The 25,794-nt window shown below is 38.1% G+C and overlaps 2 protein-coding genes across 6 annotated transcripts in view; one reads left to right on the top strand and one right to left on the bottom strand.

The window, feature by feature from the left end:
• The window catches only part of LOC139969994 (uncharacterized), a 12,555-nt gene extending 6,427 nt beyond the window's left edge, over window positions 1-6,128 (top strand). For 2 of the 3 annotated variants that reach the window (XM_071975513.1, XM_071975518.1), the window contains exons 7-9: window positions 989-1,105; window positions 1,706-1,746; window positions 2,353-6,128. In XM_071975513.1, coding sequence (XP_071831614.1) covers window positions 989-1,105; window positions 1,706-1,711 — 123 coding nt within the window. In that variant the 3' untranslated portion in view covers window positions 1,712-1,746; window positions 2,353-6,128. The remainder of the gene's footprint in view (window positions 1-988; window positions 1,106-1,705; window positions 1,747-2,352) is intronic. The other variant, XM_071975519.1, reaches the window with a different exon arrangement.
• On the bottom strand, window positions 3,532-25,794 carry LOC139969987 (protein O-mannosyl-transferase TMTC3-like). Of its 3 annotated transcripts, XR_011793858.1 has the most exons (18): window positions 25,449-25,793; window positions 23,759-24,024; window positions 22,638-22,856; window positions 22,037-22,136; window positions 20,606-20,721; window positions 18,968-19,140; window positions 17,905-18,157; window positions 17,001-17,152; window positions 16,081-16,161; window positions 14,253-14,390; window positions 13,885-14,107; window positions 13,259-13,414; window positions 11,383-11,540; window positions 10,667-10,787; window positions 9,355-9,456; window positions 7,351-7,434; window positions 5,827-6,556; window positions 3,532-5,767 (listed from the first exon to the last, which is right to left on the bottom strand). XR_011793858.1 is itself a non-coding variant. In XM_071975503.1 (17 exons), exons 2-17 carry the CDS (start codon window positions 24,020-24,022, stop codon window positions 6,344-6,346), a joined length of 2,553 nt encoding a protein of 850 aa, XP_071831604.1. In that variant the 5' UTR covers window positions 24,023-24,024; window positions 25,444-25,794; the 3' UTR covers window positions 3,532-6,343. The 3 variants fall into 3 exon arrangements, 2 of the variants coding, with proteins under 2 accessions (XP_071831604.1, XP_071831591.1); XM_071975503.1 differs by having other exon boundaries at window positions 3,532-6,556; window positions 25,444-25,794; XM_071975490.1 differs by having other exon boundaries at window positions 3,532-6,556.

Here is a 25,794-nt window from a genome sequence, read left to right as displayed (position 1 = left end):
ATTCATATTTAACGTCCATGATTATGAATTGTTAATTGTCAACAACTCTGTAACTGGATGACATACATTAATCTGGGAGTGACTCAAACTGACCATATGATTGAAAGGCACCGGCGTTAACCACTGAGCTAACACTCCTAGTGATAAACTTTTGGCCATTATGTGAATATTAAGTTGTCACACAGTGACACATGCCTCTTCAAGTCCTTATGTGATGCTATTTAGTGTCATATAATAAATGACTACGAGCAACACTTGAGAAAGGTATTAATGTGTCAAAAGTAGGACGTTGAGCAGGCTGCAGCATTCTGCAGCCAAGCTGAGTAGGATGTTATCCCTTTTACTTTGTAGTTCAGGATTCACACAATGGACATTACTGGTCTGCGGAGATAAATCTCTATTGTATGATATTGATTCAGTCTGGCTGCAGGGCAGGTTGCAGCTGCTGCAGCCTTTCTTTTTGACACAGTGCCAGTCATCACACTGCAAAGTAACAATCATCAAACACAGGCTCAATTTCCTGCAGTGGCATCTAATTGCACACAAAGTTGTGAACCTGATTTTTTACCCTTTTGGCATTCCATAAGATGCCCTCTTATATCCAGGCATGAGCTTTTTCCGCGAATTCGCGGAATATCCGTGATTTCTTTTCTACCTCGGGGACAAAAACTATTATCCTAACACACTGTAGCATACGCAAACTGGAGCCTATACCGCAATTTTTGCAAAGTTCCATGATTTTTTTTTTTTACCCCAGGCTCATCCCTGCAATGTTGTTAACCTGGTTTTTGTCCCTTTTGGCATTCCATAAGGTGCCATCTAATAACTTTGATACTCCTTGCCAGTGAGATATCCACAGTATAGCCGCCTGGTATTGGCTTCAGGTGGGGAGTGGGAGTGGGAGGTAGGGTTTTTTTGGGTCCCTCCAGAACATATCATGGTTGTTAAACATATTCTCAGTGTTTTCTATATGTATGTCTTTCATTAGGTATTTTCAAGGAATTTAACGGCGGTCAGAACGGAAGATAAGAAGAGGAAGAAGACTCCTTTGAAAGACAAAGCACTGAAAGTCAAATATGACATTTGTGAAGACATCGTCAGCTGGGTGAGTATAGATGAACGAGATTGATGATTCCTTGAAGGAACGGTATTCTGCTACGTGATTTCGTGGACGGTTTGATCAGATTTCTCAGAACATGATAGAGTTATACTTGTAAACATATATATACATATATTGGCTTGCCTATAAAGAGTGGTTATTCTGTGTAAATTGTCAGATTCAAAGCACCAGGGGTGCATTCTGTACAATCATAACACTTGGGCTATACGCCCTCAATGACAGTTATACAAAGCCAATTTATACGCGGTCACACACCAGTCGAATCACTGTGGTCGAGTGGTAAGGACTTCGGTTCGTGACACAAGATCAGGGGGTTAGATTCCTACTTTCGCCTGATGAGTCCCAAAAGGACGAAACCAGTCGTGAATTGGAATTTTTCTGGTGTGTTGTGCTTTTACTGAATTTGTAAAAATGTGGAGCTGTTTTTTTTTCATTTGAAACAGTCATATTTATCTATCAGAATGCTCCTTTAACCAGTCACAATTTTGTTCCATTTTTGTCCATTTTTGCCTCAATTATTCAAATTTATATTTGAGAATCAGTTTGTATCCAATACTGTTCTTTTCTTCTTTCTTTTCCTTTCAGCTTTAAGTCGGAAGTTAGATGAAGCAAGAGATAAACATTTGGTTAGTATTGACTGTTAAATAATTTCCTTAAAATTAAAAATTTTTGTTTACATTTTTATTCAATAGATATGTTATGTTTGTACTAGACCACCTCCACTATCTTTGAAGTGAAATGAAAAATATAAGAGCTTTTGCTTTGTGTTACACACAGTTCAATATGTTTTTTCTTGCATGGACATTAATCTATATATATATATATATATGGCATGGTTGTACACCTCCCCTCTCTGTAATGTACAATGATAAACATAAGAAAAGGAAATACCACAGCTTTGATTTCTTACATAACACAGTTTAGATGTTTCTGTAATATGTTTGTTGTATAGAAGATTTTGTGCTTAATTTGGTTGCTATGTACAAGCTGTGACACTAGTCGGTAACAAAATCTTCAAGGCAGTGTGATGGTGGATGGGTGGAGGAGGGGGGGGAGGGGGCAGTTGGAACCAGGGCAGTTTACACCAGTGTAGTCTGATTCAGGAAGCTCAAATTAAATTTAATACCTTTATATGTCTCACCCTGAATTAGTGGTATAAGTATCACAGAAGCAAACCATATCTTCCAATTCACATCATTGATTTATGCTCCTCCTCCTTCATGAATAAACAGCAGATCTGCGGTGACCAACGGAATGATTCCCATTGCGATGACCGCTGGCCTCATTTTCAAGGTATGGTCGCTCGAGGGTTGGCAGAAGGTGGCCGTATCCAAGGCGTCAATATCCCATTGAATCCGATGGAAAATTGCCACCAGTGACTATCTGAGGAAGGGTTTGTGGAGTGGACAGGACTTCTGGCACACATAGACCATATCAGAAGAGGCGGAAACGAGATCTAAAAACTGGTTTGGAATCGGTCCGGTAGCCGATGGGATTCTTCTGATGGGGTGGATAATCTGTAACATGGATTTGGTGTCAATCAATGCAAGGTTTGGCAAGGGAGGAAATTAAAAATTGAAATTGGGGGCGGTGTATCTGATCAAACATTGACAGAAAGATGAGTCTTGACAGTGGTAGGATTCTGCAGTTGGAGATAAATTGCTATCTCAAGGATTGGTGTACAAGAGAGCAAGAGCTCATTGGCTCTCTAGTTGTCCAAGCGTCGATCAATGAACGATTTCGTCGGTGATGGTATCGCGTACAAGGTTTTTCAGAGCTGATCGGAGCATTTATTGTCATGTTCATAAAACATTAATGTACGATTGATTCAGTGGCAACCGTTAGCAACTTCCATGACTTTTTGTCTGTAGATTGGATGGTTTACCTTTTTTTTATTTTATTGAAAGCGGAAAACATTTCCTCTCATAATATTTGCATCAATGCCTTATTGTCAAATGTAAATTACTGTCTTGATTTTTTACATTTACAAAGTTTTGGAAGTGTTTGCCTATTTTTCAGTGCTGTTACAGGCAGTTTGATAATTGGGGAAACTTTTTCGGCAAATGTTCTGAAACTATTTACCATTTAACGCTCAATTTTATTGATGTTGATGCCGATTCAAGTTTTCCATTTATTGGTCGTAAAATGTGATGTCGGACTTTAGAGTTCATCGTTTGTTTTGTTAATCTGCCACAGCATGCCACCCAATGTTATTTTCTTGTAACGACGTTCCGAGGACCGCATTGTAAATATTAATTTTCTTAGTGTAAATACTTATGTACATATTTTAGTTTCGTCTATACCTCTTACCATGGAATGCTTTAATAAAAGCACCAATATGAATTCTGTGGCCAAGCAAGGTGAGCCGTGGATGTGAAAATGTGAGCAAAACTCATATTTTTCTTTTTATGTTTTCTGCAACAATTTCACAACATTTAAATTGTCAGAAACTTGGGTTTCATTTTATACAGTGATCATCCACGCTTTCCCCTGTACCTGTAACCCTTGCAACATGAAAAGTAGTCAATACTAGCTTCATTTACATACAAGAATCTGGGCTGAGACCGTTATAGTCAATTAAAATGCTGTTGCCCTGGGAGACATACTGATGTGTGTAGGAAGTGACAACTATACATTGAAGGTTGAAATTCTCAATTATTATTCTTTACTCAAGATGTGGTTGATTAAATGTAAATAATTCTTACCAGATAAACCCTAATTCCTGGAAAGTTGTTACAAGCAAGGTTTTCATTTAATGTCATCGTAGGATATGCTCTTTCAAAAGCATTGACTTTCCTATTATAACTCACTTTTGAATTACCCTTAAAAGTTTTGGACACTCTTTCAAAGTTTGTTCAGTTGTTAATGTGCTCTCTTCCTGTTAGAATTTCACGACTGTTCAAACTTAATCGTTTTGTAAGAAATACAAAATACAACTTCCATTCATTTCCTGTGGATAAATGATTTGCACACTTTACAGAATTTAAAGCAAACACCCCTTGTTGGACAACTGTCATAATGACATCACATTTGTAGGCAGATGTTGCCAGGTGCATTATAAAGATTTGACCATGTTTTGTAAAGTTTTATCTCAATGACACAAAAAGCTGCTAGAATGTGGTTTTGGGGCTCTAAAGCAGATATAGAAAAGTTCCAGCAAATAATGAATTTTAATCCCTGGACTATACTACCTGCTGAAGTCTCCATTTTTGGGGGCTACAAAAAAACTTATGCAAACTATTTGCCCTCGGTGGAAAATTGTACCATTTATAAGGGCTAGTTCTTATTCTATTGTGTGGTTAAATTTAATTTTAAGAAAAGAACACTCTATTGACCGCTGTAAACTAGCATTTTAATTCAAGATATACCGCGGGCTTCTTTATTCTTTAAACAGTAATAAACTATAGATTCAGAACTTTTTTCTTGCAATGAAAACTCACTTGTAAGCCATTCAGTTTATGGCTTTCTTCATCATAAAATATAGATTTGGGGGTGGGACGGATTTTCTTGGATATACTCAGTTATTAATTTTTTTTTTTATTGTATCTCTAACTTGCATATCAAGCCATATATGGTAATTTGCAAAGTTGCTCCAATCTGTTCCCAGTATTCTAAAGTTTGAATAACTTCATATTATTATGTTTTATTTTGTTATTACATTTTTAGATGCTGGTCCTTGTATGAAGTACATGTAAATAAATTTGTGATATTCATGAATTAATACAATTTTGGTTTAAACAAAGAACGATAAAATCAATTACTGTGTTTGCTTTCTGTGTGTGAACTGCTGTTTGAGGTAAATTTGTAAAGTTTCATGAAGGGTAAAAAATTCATGTAATTCTGTTCTCTGTTTAAAGGGTGTGAAGACTCGCGCAAAAAGAAACGTCTAATGCCTGTAATCTGACCTAGTTTCAAATAAGGTGTAACAGAAGTGTAAGACACCACCATCGATCCCAGAAAATACACACACAGCTTGCTACCGTCGGTAATTAGACACTAGTGTACAATCAGTACATACAGCTGCGGTAAATACCCACAGCACAGTGTACACACGATACAGTGATGGACATCTCAGGTCCAGCTAAAGATAACAAGGTATCACGTTTCATTACTGTCTGCATTTTGTAGCGACACAAACAAAACGTCACTTGCAAGCAACAGAAAGTTAACTTTTTCAGATGGCCGCACCCGGTTTGGGGCGAGTCTTCAACGCCTTTAACATCAAAATTGGTTGATTGATTGTGTCTGATCAATATAAAATCTACTTTTTTTTTAATATGTGCCTGGTGTCATGAAAAGACATTAATGCAAAACATTAAACGTGAAAATAAGTGAAGGCAACGATCAGTTTTATTGACAAGGAAGTTCTTAACATAACAAATAAAGTGCTGATTCAAAAGTTTTGACAAATCATTTATGGTAAGGGCACAATGTGATTATAAATATTATGGACGTAATAAAAAAAAAATTCCCCTGAATATTAAAACAATAAATCTCTGAATTGTGGAGGCAATAGCCCTTGATGAGTTATAACATGATCAATATAAAATGTTGAAAGACCAAGAATATAATTGCTTCAGTTTATACAGTAAAATATGAAAAGATATATTTGATACCATAACTTTGTTATATATGTGTGTCAGGAACCTTCTAGGCTCTTTTCAATAAAATAAAAATAACTCTACTGACAAAATTGTGTCAGGAACCTTCTAGGCTCTTTTCAATAAAATAAAAATAACTCTACTGACAAAATTTCAGAAAAATACCTAAGTTAAAGTTCTCTTTAAAGGAAAGACCACTGTTTTACATTTTTTTCTCTTCAGCTTTGGGTAAAATTTCTATAAAAGTTAAAAAACAACCTCTTGTGTTTACAAATTTGCTTTGCTCGATTTAGAGCACTAAAATGTTGGTTTATTCCGAATTTCTTCGAAAATATAAAATCAGCACTCAGATTGATGTTACCTGAAAAATAGCAATGCTGTTTTACACATTTACCCTTCCAAGTAAACCAAAAATCTAATGTCATGAGAGACAAACCCTGTTTTTTTTTTGGTAAAAAAGTTTCAAAGTTCCCTCCAGTTGTTCACAGATGTTTTTTCCTTGCCTTTCCAATCCCACGCAGGAAAAGAATCTAACTTGTGAAAAGATTTTCTGCGGGACATTATGACACTGAATAAATTTAAACAAGAAGCGCTGATCTCCAATGGGGTTGTTTAATCCCTTTCAGGTTAAGGGATCACCCTCGGCTTGCTTCTTCTCGATGAGTTCGTTTAATTTATTCAAGTTAACCGTGACAAACTCTTCGTCAGTTTGATTGGCTAGCTCTTCTAAGCATTCCTTGGCTTTCATGTACTGTTGCCTCTTAACCATGATGACGCAAAAGTTGTGGGCGACCTGGACGTTACCGGGCTCCACTCTCCCTGCCTCTTCAAATGCCTGGGAAAGAAAGATAAAAGTTTCAACTAGGACGTTATAAAGCATTACATTAAAAAAAAATATTTGATATTTGATGTGTTTAGCTGCAGGGAGTAAAATTTCCATATCCATCTATCTGTCTGTCTGTCTGTCTGTCTATCTATCTAGGAAAAATGATGAACAGAATACCATTCTGTTTTTTGACACAACCAACATTTCTCCCCCGGGTTTCTCCAGGGATTACAGATTTACAACTTAAAGCAGCCTTCCACCTGCCAATATGTATTAATTAATGGATGGCTTTTTGCCGAACTTAAGTCTTCATATTTATAATCCAAGAACAAAAAATGGAATAAAAAATTAGTGCTTGTTAATGCTTCTAAAAAAATAAATATATTTTCATAAACAGTAAACAACAGACCACGCTTGGATGCCGTTCAACACCATTCGTCCTTAACAAATATTGTAAAACAATAATTTAGTAAACAAGTCATTTGATGCGATGATTGTCTTATGTCTTTTCCCAACAAGTTTAACGTTGCACATGAGGAACAGACCAGGCTAAATGGTCTGAACTTTCAGACCAAGAAGTCCAACCACTTCAATAATTGGCAAAGCTCAGATGTTTTGCAGGGTCATCTCTCAAAATTGGAAAGTGTTAAAAAAAAAAACCTGGATCAATAGTTGTGTTTTTTTTCAAATTTTCTAACTATTAAATCTTAATTTTGTGGGTAAAGGCATCCTTTAATCGTTATGTTATCTTAACTGAACTTCTAAAAGCGCAGTTACATACATATGTAAATGAGGTAACTTACATTCCAAGCAGCGTCGTAGTCACCCTTGTGTGTCACATAGATATCGCCGAGCAAGAGCCAGGCATTTAGGTGGTTCCTATTAATCTGAAAAGAAAAAAATGTGTTGAGAAACTAGGATCAACCAGATGTTGAGAGACTAGGAACAACCCAAATGTTGAGAGACTGGGATCAACCAGATGTTGAGAGACTAGGATCAACCAGATGTTGAGAGAGTAGGATCAACCAGATGATGAGGTACTAGAATCAACCAGATGTTGAGAGACTAGGATCAACCAGATGTTGAGAGACTAGGATCAACCAGATGTTGAGAGACTAGGATCAACCAGATGTTGAGAGACTAGAATCAACCAGATGTTGAGAGACTAGAATCAACCAGATGTTGAGAGACTAGGATCAACCAGATGTTAAGAGAGTACGATCAACCAGATGTTGAGAGACTAGGATCAACCAGATGTTGAGAGACTACGATCAACCAGATGTTGAGAGACTAGGATCAACCAGATGTTGAGAGACTAGGATCAACCAGATGTTGAGAAACTAGGATCAACCAGATGTTGAGAGACTACGATCAACCAGATGTTGAGAGACTAGAATCAACCAGATGTTGAGAAACTAGGATCAACCAGATGTTGAGAGACTAGGATCAACCAGATGTTGAGAGATTAGGATCAACCAGATGTTGAGAGACTAGGATCAACCAGATACTGAGAGACTAGGATCAACCAGATGTTGAGAGACTAGGATCAACCAGATGTTGAGAGACTAGGATCAACCAGATGTTGAGAGACTAGGATCACCCAGATGTTGAGAGACTAGGATCACCCTGATGTTGAGGTACTAGGATGAACCAGATGTTGAGAGACTAGGATCAACCAGATTTTGAGGTACTAGAATCAACCAGATTTTGTGAGACTAGGATCAAACAAATGTTGAGGTGCTAGGATCAACCAGATGTTGAGAGACTAGGATCAACCACATGGTTCAATCTACATAATGACTTCATAGGATCGACTAGCGTTATCATACACTATGTCACATTAGAACAAAAAACTTTAAACTAAAAGCCTGAAACTCATAACTGTCTGTCATTTGACCTTCCAAACATTTTTTTCATGCAACTCTTGAGCATCTTATTATAGTCAGCACTAAGAAATTCCTTGATGCAATGCATGCTAGTATAAAGTAATTGTTTAGATGCTGCCATCTCGAAAGCAAGTATGTTAAGCCAGTTAATAAGGCTAGGAATTATGCAGATCCCACTCAAGAATGCTAAGGATCTGGGGATAGTTAAAATATTGCAGCTAGATAGTCAGTCACACGTTGTATCATCTCAGGATCAGCTTTAGTTATTAAGATTGTTTTATATTTCTCTTCTGGCAATTACACTCCCATCCATGTTTTGATTTTACTATATGCAGATTTGTCCGATTGCATTTGCAATTATGTGACATTACCTCCCTCTTCAGATATTATGCTAGCAACAATTCTGAATTTTTCCTCTAAAATATGTTAAAAAAAAAACCTTGAGAGTATATCTTCTGTCTGATAATTTTTAAACATCCAAAACTAAGTCCATAGCCTACCAGAGATCGGGTGCATAGTCCAGTCGACCTATCCCAAGTCCGAGGAGAGTCAAGATTTAGGTATAGCAGATTAATTTACCAGTTGTAAGCCCATTTTACTCACAAATCCACAGAGCCCTTTTTTGAGCTGACAGGCTCACTTTTTGAGTTCTCCCACCATCAAGGGGGTCAGGGTGAGGGGGGGGGGGGCTGGGGGTTTCAAAAGAAATACTCTTAAGAATGTTTCATAATTTAATATAAAAAAGTTTCACAACTCAAATTTCCTGTTCATGTGGTGGAAACTATTAGACAACTAAATATGTTAAAGTCGTAAATCAAATACAAACTTCTAGATTTCAAAAGACACATCGCTATATACTACGTCTCAGACATTTGTTACCATGACAACTGCAAAGAATATAGGTAAACAATTGAGGCAAACCTTGATGAACGACTCCAGAGTTTGCAGGGCCCGCTCGTACTCCTTCTGTTGTCTGTATATATGGCCGAGGTTAAAGAGGGCCGTCCCAAAGGTATCGTTCAGCTGAAGGAACGATAAGAGTGATTGTATAAATGTTATCGTTTGCTAATTATTTGTCACAGATTACCACTTCAATCCATTAGTCTCTGTTAATATCGATGATAGATCCTGATAGCATATTTCAGCATTATGATTCAATTTGCATTTTTGCATATGCATTTAACCGGTTGTCCAATCAACCTTGTTTAATCACCAGTTAGGCTTAATTGTATAAAGGTGTATATGGGATAGAGCTGTGTATGTCCATTAGCGAAAATACACAGCTGTTCCATAGAATATATCTCTTCACAGAGATGTAAATTTCCTACGTTTTTTTCCTACTGAGAGTGTGGATAGAATGGGTGCGCCTCTCTTTGACACTATGAATATGGAATGTCATAAGAAAAACATGAATATTTATGAGGGTGTGCATTGTACTCTAGTGTCATAAATGGTACATAAAATGAGATTTTTTATTTTATCTTTTATAATTTTTTATTATCATTCCAACAAGAGTCCAAGCAATGTACAATTCATAATAACATATACTTTATGACCAATAGTCAATATAAATGACAACAACAAATAAATCATTAAACTTCAAATAAAGATTTCCACTTATGCCATCTGATATCAAAAGCATTTTGCTTGCAACTAGTTTGATACATAAACTTTTCTTTTAAATAAAAATTCTTTAAATCAATTTTACCATGAGATTTTTATCCGAAAGAGAAAAAACTCTCATAGAATTTTAGGGAACTTGATGAAATCTATAAGTCTGTTTAGTTGTCCGATCTATTCAATATGAAAGGTTTCGGCCTAACTCTGATAGGCAGGCTAACATGTAGCGCATGTTAATTAGCTATTGAATACAAGCCACATGACCGAACCACTTTCGCAAAAGAGATAACACTGCAAGATAGGAAAAGCAACTATACTGTTACCTTCACAGCATAGAACTTTAATACAAAAAGCAAACACATCAACCATACTTTTGTGTCGCTCATGTGTCTGGTTCATGTATGTGTCTCTGTGGTATTGGTGAGTACCAGACTGGGGTGCTAAATTAAGTTTGTACAAAGTACAGAGCACACCATTGGTCGGAGCAAATAATCGGACAAAATAGAACACCTCACGGTGAGTAATATGCATTACTGCGATTCTCTGCACATCCTGGGATCATTGTATCATTCAATATAAGTTTTATAATGGACAATTCCAACAAGTGCTTTACCTGGACGGCCTGGTTTAGATACTTTTCAGCATTTACGAGATCGCCCAGTTTCTTGTAGGTTAATCCAATTCTCGTCATTATTTTATAATTATGCTTCTCCACTTCAGCGACTTGTAACAATCTGAAAAAGTCCAAAAAAAAACAAACAAGAAAAGGAATCACGCAAAGAAATCTCTTGGGTGCAATTATTTTCATAAACTCTGTTTGGGAATTAGGTATAATCAAATATTTTTGACAGAAAATTGAGCAAGTCTCGAAAAACAATAAAGCCAACAGGCTTAGTGAATTGGTGTTATATCTTTAATTATACAAGAACCATTAAGGTCAAGCATTGCACACAAGATTGTTGAATTCATTCTTGAGCAATTAAGCTTGTCTAACCCAAAAAGCCAGCAGGCTTATTCATAACTTTGTCATGGTTTTATGCATAAAAAATTTGAGATAAAGCAAGCGCAAAAGATTATTCGATGTTTGTCCTCTACCGAGAGCAATTTATAATGTAAATATGCATAGGTTGAACACTTTAATAATAGTTTCAGGAATGTAAGCTGGAATCCCGCCCTCCCCGCCAAAAAATAAATAATAATAATTGCAGATGATACCAGGGATGAGCCTGGGGTAAACAAAAAATCATGAACTTTGCAAAAATTGCAGTATAGGCTCCAGTTTGCGTATGCTACAGTGTGTTAGGCTAAGCAAGCAATTCTGAAACTCACCTATCTAAAGATTCTGGATTATATGCTCCATCCTTCCCATCTTCAATCAAGGCCAGACTGTAAAGTGCCATCGCGTGTTTAGGATGAAAATGGAGACACTGCCGGAACCATGACAACGCACCTTCGGTATTCTTTCTTCTGACTTCCACAACACCCATCTGGGAAAAAACAACAATAAGCAAATTATTATATAGATTCACGAATATATGCAACGGCCAAAAACACATCCCTTAAAAACCTGTGGCGAACATGTAACATGGCTTTCAAGCTCTGAATCACAGGCAAGCAATACACGAAAATATGAGAAAATGACATATTGCAATGAATGACATTTCGGGAAAAACAATTAGTTTTGTTAGAATTACATGCATAGCACAATTAATTTTTTGTGAGTATCTGAAACTTGCCATATGTGTGAAAATTTGTGGAATTTGACACTCTGTGAAAAATTTAGAAAATCTTTGCTTCTGTAAAATTTTGCATAACACCATTTTTTTTCAGGCCCACGTCAGGCCAACCTACTTTTGCACATTCTCCTAAAACAGGCTTTCTAGTGAGTAAGCAGTTGGTTAACAGTTTTATTTTACTTTGACCATTTTTTTTTCTCGGATGAAATTTACACCTTCCCTCATATTGGATTTCTCGCCACAGGTTGCCACAAATTCCTATGGCAGCCTGTGTCCTGGGGCTTCCACACATTCCCCTCCCCCCCCCCAAAAGGAAAGAAAAACAGGGGGTTCATGCTAGGGGTACCGGTCACAAGTCACAGTACTCTGTAGTCTGAACCTACTGTGTATAAACCAGCCATCACACAGTTTAGTTCTATACAATCTTGAAAGGGGTATATGAGGGGATTTCAAGAACACCATTAGCATCATCACAGATGTGTGAAGCAACAACATGTCCCTGACAGTATAAAGAGAGTAACCTGCCCTGCTAAGAGTGCATGTTCCCATTACTGCCACGATAGCAACTTTCAACACTTAGATTTGGTTACACTTTTGACAGGATTTCAAAAGTGAAATCTCTTCCCAATGCAGGATTTTTGTACTCTTCCTGGTCAAGGTCCATTTCCAACAATGAATAAAAAAGTTTTATTCTTTTCCTATTAAGTTTAGATTTGCACGCCTTGAATTTGAGCCATAATTATATGATAAAACGTCTCCAGAAATAGCAACCTTACTTGTTAGTAGAAAATGAAGCAATTCATTTATTGATTTATTAATTACTGTCAATAAGTGCAAAATATCTAAAACAAAAATCATCTAGCTGTAATAACTTCATCAACTGACTTCTTTAAATTACCAGAACATCACATGACCCTAATACACCAGTATGAATATTGCCTCAGTTCGTATCTAAAACCAAAAACAATCTAGCTCTAATATAATTTCATCAACCAATTTTTTTAAACTACCTGAAACACCACATAATAATAACTAACAATAATTAACAGTTCTTATATAGCGCAACTTACAATAAAGTCTCGCCGCGCTGTACTTAACCCTGGTCATTGGTAACTTGTCACACCTACACACCAAAGTGTGCACAATTCAAACAATCTCTCCTGGGGCATCACAGTGCACCACATCTACGTGTCCCCAGGGGACTTCCCATAGGGTGCAGCCACAAACCGGTGCAGGCAACTATATTTACAAGTTACCTTGCAAGTGCCCATTTATACACCTGGGTGAAGAGAGGCAATGGAGATAAAGTGCCTTGCCCAAGAGCATAATGCATTGATCTGGCCAGGACTTGAACCTGTAATCCTTAGATCACAAGTCCACTGCCTTAACCACTTGACCACAACGCCATGACCCAATAAGTATGAATGTTGCAAAAGTTCCTCAACATGAACTTTGCACTGTGTACTTACGTTGTACAGCCCATTTGCACTCCTCGGCGAGAATTCTAAAAGTTTCCTAAAGACCTGTTCAGCCTGATCGGTCTGATTCATCTGTACGAGCAGATCTCCAAGGTTAAGATAAGCATCTTCGTACTCGTTCCACATCCGGATGGCTTTCTTGTATAGCTAAATATATATATTAAAAAAAAGGGTGAAATAATTACTGTTCAAATGATTCCGTTAAAGAGATTCTCTGCAAAAGCTTAACTCTGGCTTGGGTAGTTGCATCAAATTGTCACTCTGAAATACCAGTCTATTATTCACACATACATGTCTACACATTTAACTGAGGTATGTGGGGTGCAAACCATACATTTACAGTTCCAAGATTGGTTTCAATATTGCAAAATTAGCGCCCTTAAGTTCTACTACTGAGAAACGAGAAGACCCACATCTCAGGGATGAGCCTGGGGTAAAAGAAAATCACGGAATTTTGCAAAAATTGCGGTATAGGCTCCAGTTTTCGTATGCTACAGTGTGTTAGGATAATAGTTTTTGTCATCTGCAAAATGGTCATCTGCAATATGGCTGACTGATGAAATATTACAGGGTTTATCCTAAACCACGAAATATGTACAAAAAACACTGAGGTTTACCTCTAAGGCATTAGGATATCTGCTTTCATTTTTCCTCAAAATGGCTGCCATGGAAACATAGATGGATAAAAATTTGGGGTCGATTCGCCTCGTCCTCCCTGGAACCTTCGGAGGCATGAGCGTCTCTGCTTTCCGAAACGTCTCCATAGCCAAAGTGTCGTTGTTAAGGGCCTGGTAAGCTCGGGCAAGGTTTATCCAAGCACCACCATCATCTGGTTGAGCGCTGAACAAAGAGAACGTAAACGCCAGATTGGAAGGAAGCATTGACAGAAATTTCGCGGAATTCGCGGAAAAAGCTCATGCATGCTAATTGATTTCTTGATCAAAACAAAGTTTTTATTCCCACCAACCCAGCGTTATAAACTTACACTGATGCTTGCTTGAAGAAGTGCAAGGCAATCTCCGGTCTCTGTTCGCGTTCGTACGAATGGCCAACGTTGTTCCATATTTTAGCGTTCATCGTCGTTATTTGTAGACCGGCCATGAATAGAGACTTTTCGCTTTTCCTGTGGAATGTATATGAAGGGTAATCGATAAAACAGAGGTTAGTAACTCGTGGATATCACTATTCAATGTGCACCGATCATTAGCCCGTCTCAAAGAACTCATGAAATTAATGTCAATAAAATGCTATGAGGATCACTGTAGGAAAGTAAGGCTAGGTAATTTGTTTGTTTTGTTGTTTTGTGAGAGCGTTGTGGTCAAGTGGTTAAGGCAGTGGACTTGTGATCTAAGGATTACAGGTTCGAGCCCTGGCCAGATCACTGCGTTGTGTCCTTGGGCAAGGCACTTTATCCCCATTGCCTCTCTTCACCCAGGTGTATAAATGGGGACTTGCGAGTAACTTGTAAATATAGTTGCAAGCGCTGGTTTCTGGCTGCACCCTATGGGAATTCCCCGGGTGACATATGGCTGTGGTGCACTGTGGTGCCCCAGGAGAGATTGATTGGATTGCGCACACTTTGGTGTGTAGGTGTGACAAGTTACCAATGACCAAGGCTAATAGCTCCTTTGAACAATTTTTTTTTAATTTGGTGCTATATAAATGTCTTCTGATTGATTGAAAATCTGATCTTATCTCTTCTTTGTTGTGTTCATCTTTAATTTATTCATTACTCATTTGTCCAACATAATTATCTGTCCATCTCTGTCCATCTTTCCATTTGCGGCTCTTAATGTGTTCTTAGATTGATTTCGCTTCAGTTTAGCCTCTGAAGAAGATCCTGAGCTAGGATTGAAACCTCAGGCCCTCTTAACTTGTACACATTTACCTACAAATACTATTGCAGTAGATATTGTTAAGCAGATTGTTAACAGTGTTTTCTCTCTTTGAAGTTAGGAAATTGTTTGTTGTGCTGGAGAAAGTTGTGTTTCCAACCCTAGAAGTTCATCGGCTGGCTATGTTGTTCCAAATCATGGACGTAACATGCCATGTTGTCTTTTCAATCCCAGTAATTGTCTGTTATGTTGTGTTTCAAATTTCCAGATGTTGCATCGTATGTGGTTGCCAGCTGTGGTCAGTCATCTATGCTATGTCGTTCCAAAGCATGGAAGTATCATTAATGCTAAGTCGTGTTCTAATCATGGAAATAGCATTAATGCTATGTCCTTCCAAAGCATGGAAGTAGCATTAATTCTATGTTGTATTCTAATCATGGAAGTAGCATTAATGCTATGTTGTTCCAAAGCATGGAAGTAGCATTAATGCTATGTCGTTCCAAAGCATGGAAGTAGCATTAATACTATGTCGTTCCAAAGCATGGAAGTAGCATTAATGCTATGTCGTGTTCTAATCACATGACCTGTTCTCAATCCCGGAAGTCGTCTGCAATGTTGTTCCAAACCCTGACATATTATCCGCTACTTAGTTCCACACTGAGGAATAATACATTACTCTATTGCTTTCCAACCTCAGATATCCTCTGCTAAGGTCCGGTGGTATATCAGAACACAGCTACCGATAAACCATCACATCGATACCGAAAAATACGGTAATTATCGATATTTTGTCAAAAGAAAAGAAAATTTGTGGAACTAGTACACACACAATATGTATGCAAGAAGTAGTGAAACCACAAAAAATGCAAAAATTGTGTTCTTATGAATGAACTTCTGCTAGGCTGGTATCATCACCAATGGCATGCTAACAGTCACAGATACATTAATACTTAGACTAATTTAAAGTCGAAGACTTACCAATCAATATTTCTTCTCGCAGTTTTCGCAGCGTGAAGCGCCACCGTTATTATTAATGCACCATAGATTAATTTCTTAAACCTGAAAGATCACAAAAATAAAAATTAGTAAATTTAAGGCTGATCTGCATAACACTGATACGAATGCTTCAAGGCTCCCTCCCAACAGTGATTTAGCCAGGTCGATTCTCCAATGCGACATTATGATTGGCTGGCCCGGGGAAGGGGCTTTCCCACCTCACCGTCCACTTTGGAAAAAAATTGGAATGTGAGGAGGTACATACATGGCAAATTATGGTACAATATTTGAACAAAATTCAGCTATAAAGTTGAGAAAATGATTGACAGGAATGAGTAATTCTTGAAAAAATTGAACCAAATTGATTACCTCGAAATTAACACCTGCATAGAAATTGCTCATCTTATTGGTTTTGTGCAACATTCTTTTATGTTGATGAGACAATGTCGCACAAATGTGGGCTGGCTAAATCACTGGGTCCCGCATAAATTTGAAAGTAAAAAATTCCATAATTTTTCAATGATAAACTTAAGAAATCCTGTGACTTTACTAATAGAATATATTAAGACAATATTTTTTTCAGCAGGAACAGTGAAGGGTTAGGTAGAACCAAGCAACTAAAAATTGTTCCATTTTCCATGACTTTTCCATGACTACTGTTTCTTGAAATTAATTCTATCCCATCACTTTCCATGTCTAGAGAGTGATTTGTAATCACTATGGCAAGCCTGTTTAATTAGCAAAACAATTAAACAACAAACAGAGATTAGTTCATTGACCCTGACTCAAATACATGTTCAAAATTTCCTTGATTGTCTGAATTAATGAATCCTGGGGACAATAAATATATGCAAATGAATTTATTCAAATGACATTCATATATGCAAATGACTGTCACTCACCGGTCATGAATAAGCAAACGTTTCAAGCCGATCACGACTAACATACTGAACCCCAGGCTAGGTACGTACAGAATCCTTTCGGCGATGACAAAGCCCACAGGAAATAAGAGATTGGAAGCGGGGAGAAATGGGAAAGCTAGAAATGCTAGAGCCTGAAAGAGAAAAACCAACCAGAAACGAAAAAAAATATACTTGAATCAATGGGTTGGAATTACAGCCAATTGCCTCCTGTTTGATCATCAATTCTCAACAAAATGTGCAAGGTATGACTCTAGATTCAAATTAACTTCATAACAAAACTATACTGCCTGCTAAAGGTCGTTCTCCTGATTAGATGTTTTTAACTGGTAATTATAAAGTAAATTACTGAATTCAATTTTGGGTTATTTTGTCCTCGAGATCTTTTACATTGTGTTAGTTGTAGGTATTAAACACCAGGCCAAAATAACATCAGAAATTTGCAAATAGTGTTATTGAGACAAATTTTCTCAAATGATTTTCACAAAAATTTTTATTCAAATGAAAAGTGTCTGGTTATTGATATGCTAATGAAGCTATTTATCTTTGGTTAACAACGCAGCTAGGATTCAAAGTCTCTATTTGCTTTATTGGCAAACCAAGTACAACTTATCAAATTTCCGGTTGCACCTAAAGAAAAGCTCACTGAAACAGGAACAGGACCGACTTGAATTATTTGGGACGTGTGGGAGGGGGGGGGGTGGGGGGAATACTACAGGATGCAATAGGACATTGGATATAGCAGTTTGAGAACGAATTTTTAGTAGAAACAATACATTAAGTGACAAGGAAGGAATGGTGAACGGCATATGTCTTTAAATGTACAGTACGACTACAGACAGCTGCTTTTCAAGCTAAAAACACAAATTGCAAGTTTGAATCTCACCATACACGCCTGTCTGGATGTTCTTGTGTTGCCAGTAAGAGCGAATCCCGTTAAAAGCGATAAGACTGTGATAAAATTCATCGTGGCTAGATTCCTTGGATCGGCAAATGACTTGATGAGAGGGATGGTACCCATCGAGTAGTCGCATAGTAATGGAAAGGGGTACAGAAGGATCCAAGCGTTGAGTGGTAGGAGGTACCACTGGGTGAGTTGTCGGACCGGCGTAGGGGCACTGGCCGGAGGATTATCAAACCTGGAAGCAATGGAGAAAAAACGAAATTCCCTGAAATTATTATCGTGCGATAAAAAGAATAAATATTGGGTCAAGGCTGTCTAGACCTGTCTAATCTTTCACATTTGGCCGGTCAGGAATCTGTTAGTTGCTTCTGGGAGAGAGAGATCACTGTCACATTAAATAGCATAGTCACTCTATTGCACGATAGTTCAGTCAAGACTATTAGTAGCTCCTTGGTCACTAGTTACCTTTAGCAACCTGATACTTCTTTGAAGATCAGCCACCCTCTGTTTAAAGGGTGTGAAGACTCGCGCAAAAAGAAACGTCTAATGCCGGTTATCTGACCTAGTTTCGAATGAGGTGTAACAGAAGTGTTAGACACCAGCATCGATGGCAGAAAATACACACACACAGCTTGCTACCATCGGTAATTAGACACTGGTGTACAGTCGATACATACAGCTGTGGTCAATACCCATAGCACAGTGTACAAACAATACAGCGATGGACATCTCAGGTCCAGCTAAAGATAACAAGGTATCACGTTTCATTACTGTACTGTCTGCAATTTGTAGCGACAAGAACAAAACATCTCTTACGAGCAACGGAAAGTTAACTTTTTCAGATGGCCGCACGCGGTTTGGGGCGAGTCTTCAATGCCTTTAATACCTCCTTTACTAGATATGCTTGCAGGGTTTCTAGAAGGTCAGCATCATTGTAAGATGGCTACTGCGACTCTTAAGACCATAAACCTTTACAGTATGATCAACATTTTAGACAAAGCTCTAGATCCTCTTAGACTTACGACACAAACAAGAATTCCCTTACGCAGTGAAATGTGGTAGTTCCGCTCCCATGACCAGAATCCTGAGAGCCATCAAACCGACTGTTGTAAAGAGAAGGAACAGCATTCTAATCAGGGACGTGATAAACCAGGACGGCAACTGTCTCGGTTTGCTGAATATCATCTTGGCAAGGTGAAGGCCTTCCCATAACGTCACCTGTGTGAAAAATAGAATTTACGACACCGACTAATTAGAAACTTTATAGTCTAGTGAGCAAGTTTGAGTGAAGGGAAATATATATAGCACAGAACTCACTGTTGTAAAGCACATGGTTATGGGGCTGCAGCATCCTGCAGCTAGGCTGCATAGGACGTTAGCTTCTATGCAGTGTAGTTTCACACAATATGCACTGCCAGTGTCACACAATAGGCACTGCCCGTGTCACACAATAGACACTGCCATTGTCACACAATAGGCACTGCCATTGTCACACAATAGGCACTGCCATTGTCACACAATATGCACTGCCATTGTCACACAATAGACACTGCCATTGTCACACAATAGGCACTGCCATTGTCACACAATATGCACTGCCATTGTCACACAATAGGCACTGCCAGTGTCACACAGTAGACACTGCCATTGTCACACAATTGGCACTGCTGGGCTGCCAAGTTAATATCTATTGCTTGATATTGATTCAGCCTCCCTGCAGGGTAGTTTGCAGCTGCTGCATGTGTTCCTTTTGGTGGGTGTACCTTACTTGGCTGTATCATATATAACAACAATCCAGATGTACACACAGTAGAGAGTTTGACTTGAGAAGATTTGAAGAGAAGCTCACAGGAACTTGTAAGCATTTCATTAGCCCTCCTTTAAACAGGAAGAATAAAAAGTATACCTCTAGCAAAGCACTGTAGAACAAATAAAGCCAAAAAATTCAATTAAACAGATACACTTATTATAACTGCTTCAAGCTCACACATAGCAACTCAGTCACTTCATAGGATAATTATACAGCCTGTCCTAGTCCTGAAAATTCAAGCTCACACCTTCAGTAGCATAATTATCTAGCATAACTACACAGCCTAGCCTAGCCTAGTCCTGAAAAGTCAAGCTACATCAAATTCCAAAAAATAATTGGATAATTAATAGATGGGCCGAGATCAAATATATCATGTTGTTCATCAGACACATATTAATATTAAAATAAAACAAAAACTGTTAGCAAACTGTTTATCCACTAAAGAACCTGTGTAAGAGTATGTGTAATAGTAAGTAGGCCTGACGTTTCAATCCTGCAATTTTACCTTGTAGTTTCTGTTACTTGTCATTCAGCCTCTGAAGAAGGTCCTACTAGGACAGAAATGTCAGGCCCATTTACTTTTACACATATTAATATTAATGAATCTAGAAGGAACTTTCAGCTTATTATCACAGACTTCAGGCTTAATGGTTAGGATCGAAGAACCTAACACACTCTCCATGCATATATCCTTCACAAAGAATCCACATTTCTTGTGGATATTTTATTAGTAATGGTGGATGGGACTTTGAACCATGGTTTCTGCAAAAGCACAAACAACTGCAATAAACCATTACAACAAGACAAGGATACTTTAGTCTTCATCAATGGTATACCCAAATCGCATTAAATCTAAAAATAAGAGTTACTTACCCTTTGTAACCAAAGCACTTCGTAGGCACAGCATATCGGAACTGCAGCTATTCCTTGTTCCTTGCACAATGTTGCTATGACAACCATCAGGATTGTGAGATGTATATACTTCCATTCTGAAAGATATATGTTGTGACCAGATAAGAACACTGTCGCTTACAATTACGAGGATGGTCGACAGGACTGGTTTTATCAAAAGGAATGTACAGTAATGTAACACCATAACTAGATCAGTCCCACACTGCTATTAACATGCTTTAGGTTGTATATTGTACCACGTACCATTACCATAATCGACAATGAAGAAAAAAACACATAAAGAGGAACCTGAAAACATTGTCCGTTCAGTTAAAGAAAACTTGAAACAGAAATGATGAAATTAGATGAAAAAAAACTTTACCATTATATATTGACTCAAAGGAAGTATATCTCTACCAGTGGTCTTATGGTAACCTAATCCAATCTCTTTGCTTTGAAAGGCAAGGATAGCAGAGGGGATCCACATCCTCTGTGTATCGTCTCTATGACTACAGACCTACCATTGGTCTTACGATATCCTAATCCACTCTCTTAGCTTTGAAAGACTAGGATAGCAGAGGGGATCACATCCTCTGTGTATCGTCTCTATGACTACAGACCTACCAGTGGTCTTACGATATCCTATTCAATTCTCTTAGCTTTGAAAGGCAAGGATAGCAGAGGGGATCACATCCTCTGTGTATCGTCTCTATGACTACAGACCTACCAGTGGTCTTACGATATCCTAATCCACATCTCTTAGCTTTGAAAGGCAGGGATAGCAGAGGGGATCACATGATATGTGTATCGTCTCTATGACTACAGACCTACCAGTGGTCTTACGATATCCTAATCCACTCTCTTAGCTTTGAAAGGCAAGGATAGCAGAAGGGATCACATTATCTGTGTACCATCTCTATGACTACAGACCTACCAGTGGTTTTTACAATATCCTGAGCAACTCTCAAAGCTTAGGACAACATAGGGTATCCCATACTTTATGTATCTAACTTGATGGCAAATGTACTGACCGACCAGTGATCTAACAGTATCCTATATCCCTTGTGTAGTTTTCAAATCGACATAGTCGTAAGGGGATATCAATTAGTTGGGTGACGTCGTAAATACATAAGTGCACGTTGAAGGGATTGGGTGGTATCTCACATGGGTTCTGATACCGTCTTTTACCACTCCGCATAAAGTGCGTAAGAAGAAACAGAATATATGACGTGTAATCGTGATCCGTGAGCTGTAATTACAAAAGTCAAATAAATGCACATTTAAAGATCAAATATATGACTTGTGTCCCTATAACACCTTCTCATAGCTATTCATTGTTTTTGCAAGCAGAACATGGAAGAAGAAAGGATAACTTCACACTTTTGGGCTATGACTTTACGACGGCAGACCTACCCGTAATCTTCCGATATCCTGATCCCTTCTCGTAGCATTTGAGAGCAAGAAGAACAAAGATGGCGGAGAGGACCTCAGCCCTACCAACAATTCCTGTCACCTTAGGGAGAAGAAAGAAAAAAGAAAAAACTGTGCATTATTTGCTGAAAAATGGAAAAGAATTTATAACACAAACAAAACTAACAGACCCAGTTTGGGATCAAATTTGGCCACAATCTTGTGGTACTGTAGTGCATCCTGAAAGGAAGATACAGAAACGTAAAGGAAAAAAATTTACTTGCTAATTTTATGCCACTAAATCACTAGCGAGAGTCATTAACTGTCTGGAAATAACTCAACATAACACGATATTAAAAGTTATGTCGCCCACTGGACAAAATATTGCTATAACCTTGCCAGCTAGTTAGAAGATGTCACATTGTGCAAGATATACCTATATAAATCTCTTAGAAAGAATGAGAAACCGTTACTTTTGTTTCAATATTATGGTTTAGTCAGATTGCGGCAGAATTCTGCCTGATGTAAGCTACAGTAAAGCTTTTAAAACCCAGAAATGGAGAATCTATTAAAAATAACAGTTTCCATAGCAACATGTACTTACTGCTTCTGTATGGACAGGATGAACCATAAAAAGAACAGCTAAGATGAAGGACAACCACTCAGAGAGGAACATTTGAAAGACAAGCAGGATTAGCAGAGACAGAATCCAGTGCAACATCATATTCCCAAAATGGTAGCCTGCCGACTCCAGCTCATGGATAGCATAATTCCAACGGAAGGTTAATATACATAGAGGGCGATATGACTTGTGGCTGGAATCCTACAGTATATATGAGAAATAAAAACAGCAAAAAACTTGAACAAACCCCATGACATTTAGCTGTATTTATAGGAAACCATCATGATATTGACAAGTTCAGATGGCTTGGAAATATGCCCTTGAGGTGAGTGTCAAAACCAATAACACTTTTTTTCTTTCAAAATAGTTTAATTACTAGAGCTACTGCCGGTAAAACATTTGAGATATGGTAGAAAACAAACAGACCTAGTTACGACTAACTATGAAGTCTCTAACTAAAAATGTATTGATTGAGTTTCTCAAGTTGACGAGACTACAGTAAGCCTGTGTAGTGCAGCTCTTAAAAATCAATTTTTTTCTTTGTACTGTATTGGTATATTTAACAGCCCTGGTACAAAATTCTATACAATTACTGGCTAATTAACAGGGATTTTTCTCATAAAAAAACAATGTTCATTGTATTATGCTTCATAGGGAATTACCACTAACCAAGGGTTGGATAGCTCAATCCTATCGAGTACTGGACTTGTAATCCTTAGGTCAGTAGTTTTAAATCACTACCCAGCCAAACCTCTCTTTTCAACAGGAGTTACAACTTTATAAGTTTAAAACTTTTGATGGTTTGGTTTCCCATAAGTTATGGTTTCCCATAATAATCTAAGAAGTACGCAATTGTCAGAAAAGAAATAATATCTGAGAGTCACAATTTCTTGGCATGGTTTGGATGACATAACATTTAGCACTTTTTATCATGTAAAACTCTGGGGGCAAAACTGTAGATGTTTATCAAACTTTCATGGGGTCTACATACAATAATCTCCCTGGGTCTATGATCAACCTAAAATTTGCAATTTGCTATGTAACCAGTTCAAGTGTGCATTAGCATGTTGAGAGTTTATCAAATACAGTTATGGAGAAATCACCTTGTGCATGGGAGTTCCCCAAAAGTCATTGAAGAAAAGTTCATAGATCGGAGTTGTGGGTCGAAGGTCCTGATTGGTTTGAACCGCTTTGGCATCGTCAAAGCAGAAGCCATCTTCGAGCGAATTAAAGTAGCAGTTGACACAGATGAATAGGAGGATGAGGGAAAACAAGAGAAAGTGAGCGCCCGTCTTTTCCTTCTCAGACGATGGAGGTGAGGTCGGTGGTGAAGCCTTACCAGGGATTGTGGTCATCTTTTGATCCATATCTAGGAGGAAAAAGGAAGAAATTCCCAGATGTTTTGATATTTTTAAGTACAGCGTCCTTGACAGAGATATGATCAAATACTGCAAAATGTTTAGAACTGTATACAGTGTGGCATACAACATTTTATGATGATTTGGAATAATCTGTTTAAATAGCATGGTCACTTCGAAGTTCGGACACCTAAGCCTTAAAACACCCCAAAACTAAATCTTCTGGTATAAATCACCTGAAAATATACTTGATATGGTGGGAGAAATTTGTTATAGTATGATACACGGCCAAACTTTCTTTCCTGCAAACTGTTTTCACGTTGTATTCCAAGAAGATTCTTCGTGATTGTGGAACTGGTATTTCTTTGCTAGAGTATTGCGAAGTTCGGACACCCAACCCACAGTGTGGCGCTGGTGATAAAATTGGTGGCGCAGTTGCACTTTCAGTAATTATAACAGACTTCATAGATCTCCGTCATTTTATTTACAAATATGTAAGTACTTTCTTGCACACGGGTCATTTTGGAGAGAAAATAACTGTAGCTTCGTACTTTTGGTGAAATTTGGCTCTTCCTGTAGGTTTTCATGGTGAAATCGTATTTCTTAGGGTGTCCGAACTTCGCAGTGTGCCAAACATCGCAATACTGACTATACATTAAAAATTTATGACTATCATGATCGTTTAACCCCCGCCCCCCCCCCTTACCAACCCGTCCCCAACTGACCTAGCATGCACTCTCAGGCCCTTTCCTAAACTTATGTCCCAAGTTGATGAGACCAGGTCATATCCCAGAGCCTTGACTGAGCTAGCTCAAGGGAACGAGGTATCAATATCTGAGTACAGGGGCACACTGGTAGTAACATATGAAATACACCAGAATCCAGTCCTGCCAGGAACACCTGCTACATTTCAGTGCACACCAGTGACCAGGACCCTCAATGGAGGGCTAAAAATGGGTCTTCCAAAAACATTTGAGGTACAAGTCATTAGAAATCATGTTTCCAAATATATTGCATATTTTCAATCTTACAAACAAGTCATTTGCCAGAAAACCAACTGCTGCAAAATGCCCACCAGAAGTACTACTACTGTAGTAGGGACCAAAAATTGAGGTCATTCCCAACATTGGAGGTTTCCCATGTGGTAAAACAAAAGTAGGTGACCCTGTGCAACCAAAACACGGAAGACATGCTTATAAACCACAAATAGTCTTCCCAGTATTGTTGCCTCAGTAAGTTACTGGCCATAGTGTTGTAGCATTTGGCTTACTGTTGGTTACCTACAACATATAAGTTGATAAGCCCTCCGATCGCCGGAATGCCTTAGGCCTAGCTTAGGTCTAACTGGCATTTTAAAGAAATGTTATGGTATATATGCTACCAAACAAGCCTTCAGCTAAACTTTTGTAATAAGAGTGAAATCAAACTACCTTACCAGGTTTCCTTCCTCTTTTTCACCCAGAGTGAGATGCAAACTGTTTATTATTCTCGTCATGAACAGCGCGGAAGGCCAGGCATTTACAACAACATTAGCCCTACATGAAAGTTGAAACAGCGAGTCCAGCTTATCGACACTTGAAAAGCTACGTTTTCTCGTGATTTCCATAACCTTGACTGCCTGACATATGGCGACGTGTACTAAAACAGTTCGATATCATAATCGCTGATACGCAACAATAATTTTGATTCTTGACACCTTTACAGGATATTTCAAAAGCCTCGTTATGGATGAATAACGCTGTAGCGTATATGATCTTATGCTGGGCAGAAATTTACGCACG

The sequence above is a fragment of the Apostichopus japonicus genome, chromosome 1 (assembly GCF_037975245.1).
Source record: "Apostichopus japonicus isolate 1M-3 chromosome 1, ASM3797524v1, whole genome shotgun sequence".
Taxonomy (NCBI): domain Eukaryota; kingdom Metazoa; phylum Echinodermata; class Holothuroidea; order Aspidochirotida; family Stichopodidae; genus Apostichopus; species Apostichopus japonicus.
This window is presented reverse-complemented; position numbering and strand designations above follow the sequence as displayed.

Bases quoted from the DNA above. Each gene is read 5' to 3' on its own strand.
- LOC139969987 (XM_071975503.1), bottom strand. From the start codon at position 24,022: ATGGATCAAAAGATGACCACAATCCCTGGTAAGGCTTCACCACCGACC. The intron at 20,722-22,036 runs GTAGGTCTGCCG...TATATCTTTCAG, and splicing joins AGGATATCGGAAGATTACGG to AATGGAAGTATATACATCTC. The intron at 14,391-16,080 runs GTAAGTCTTCGA...TACATTCCACAG, and splicing joins GCGAGAAGAAATATTGATTG to GAAAAGCGAAAAGTCTCTAT.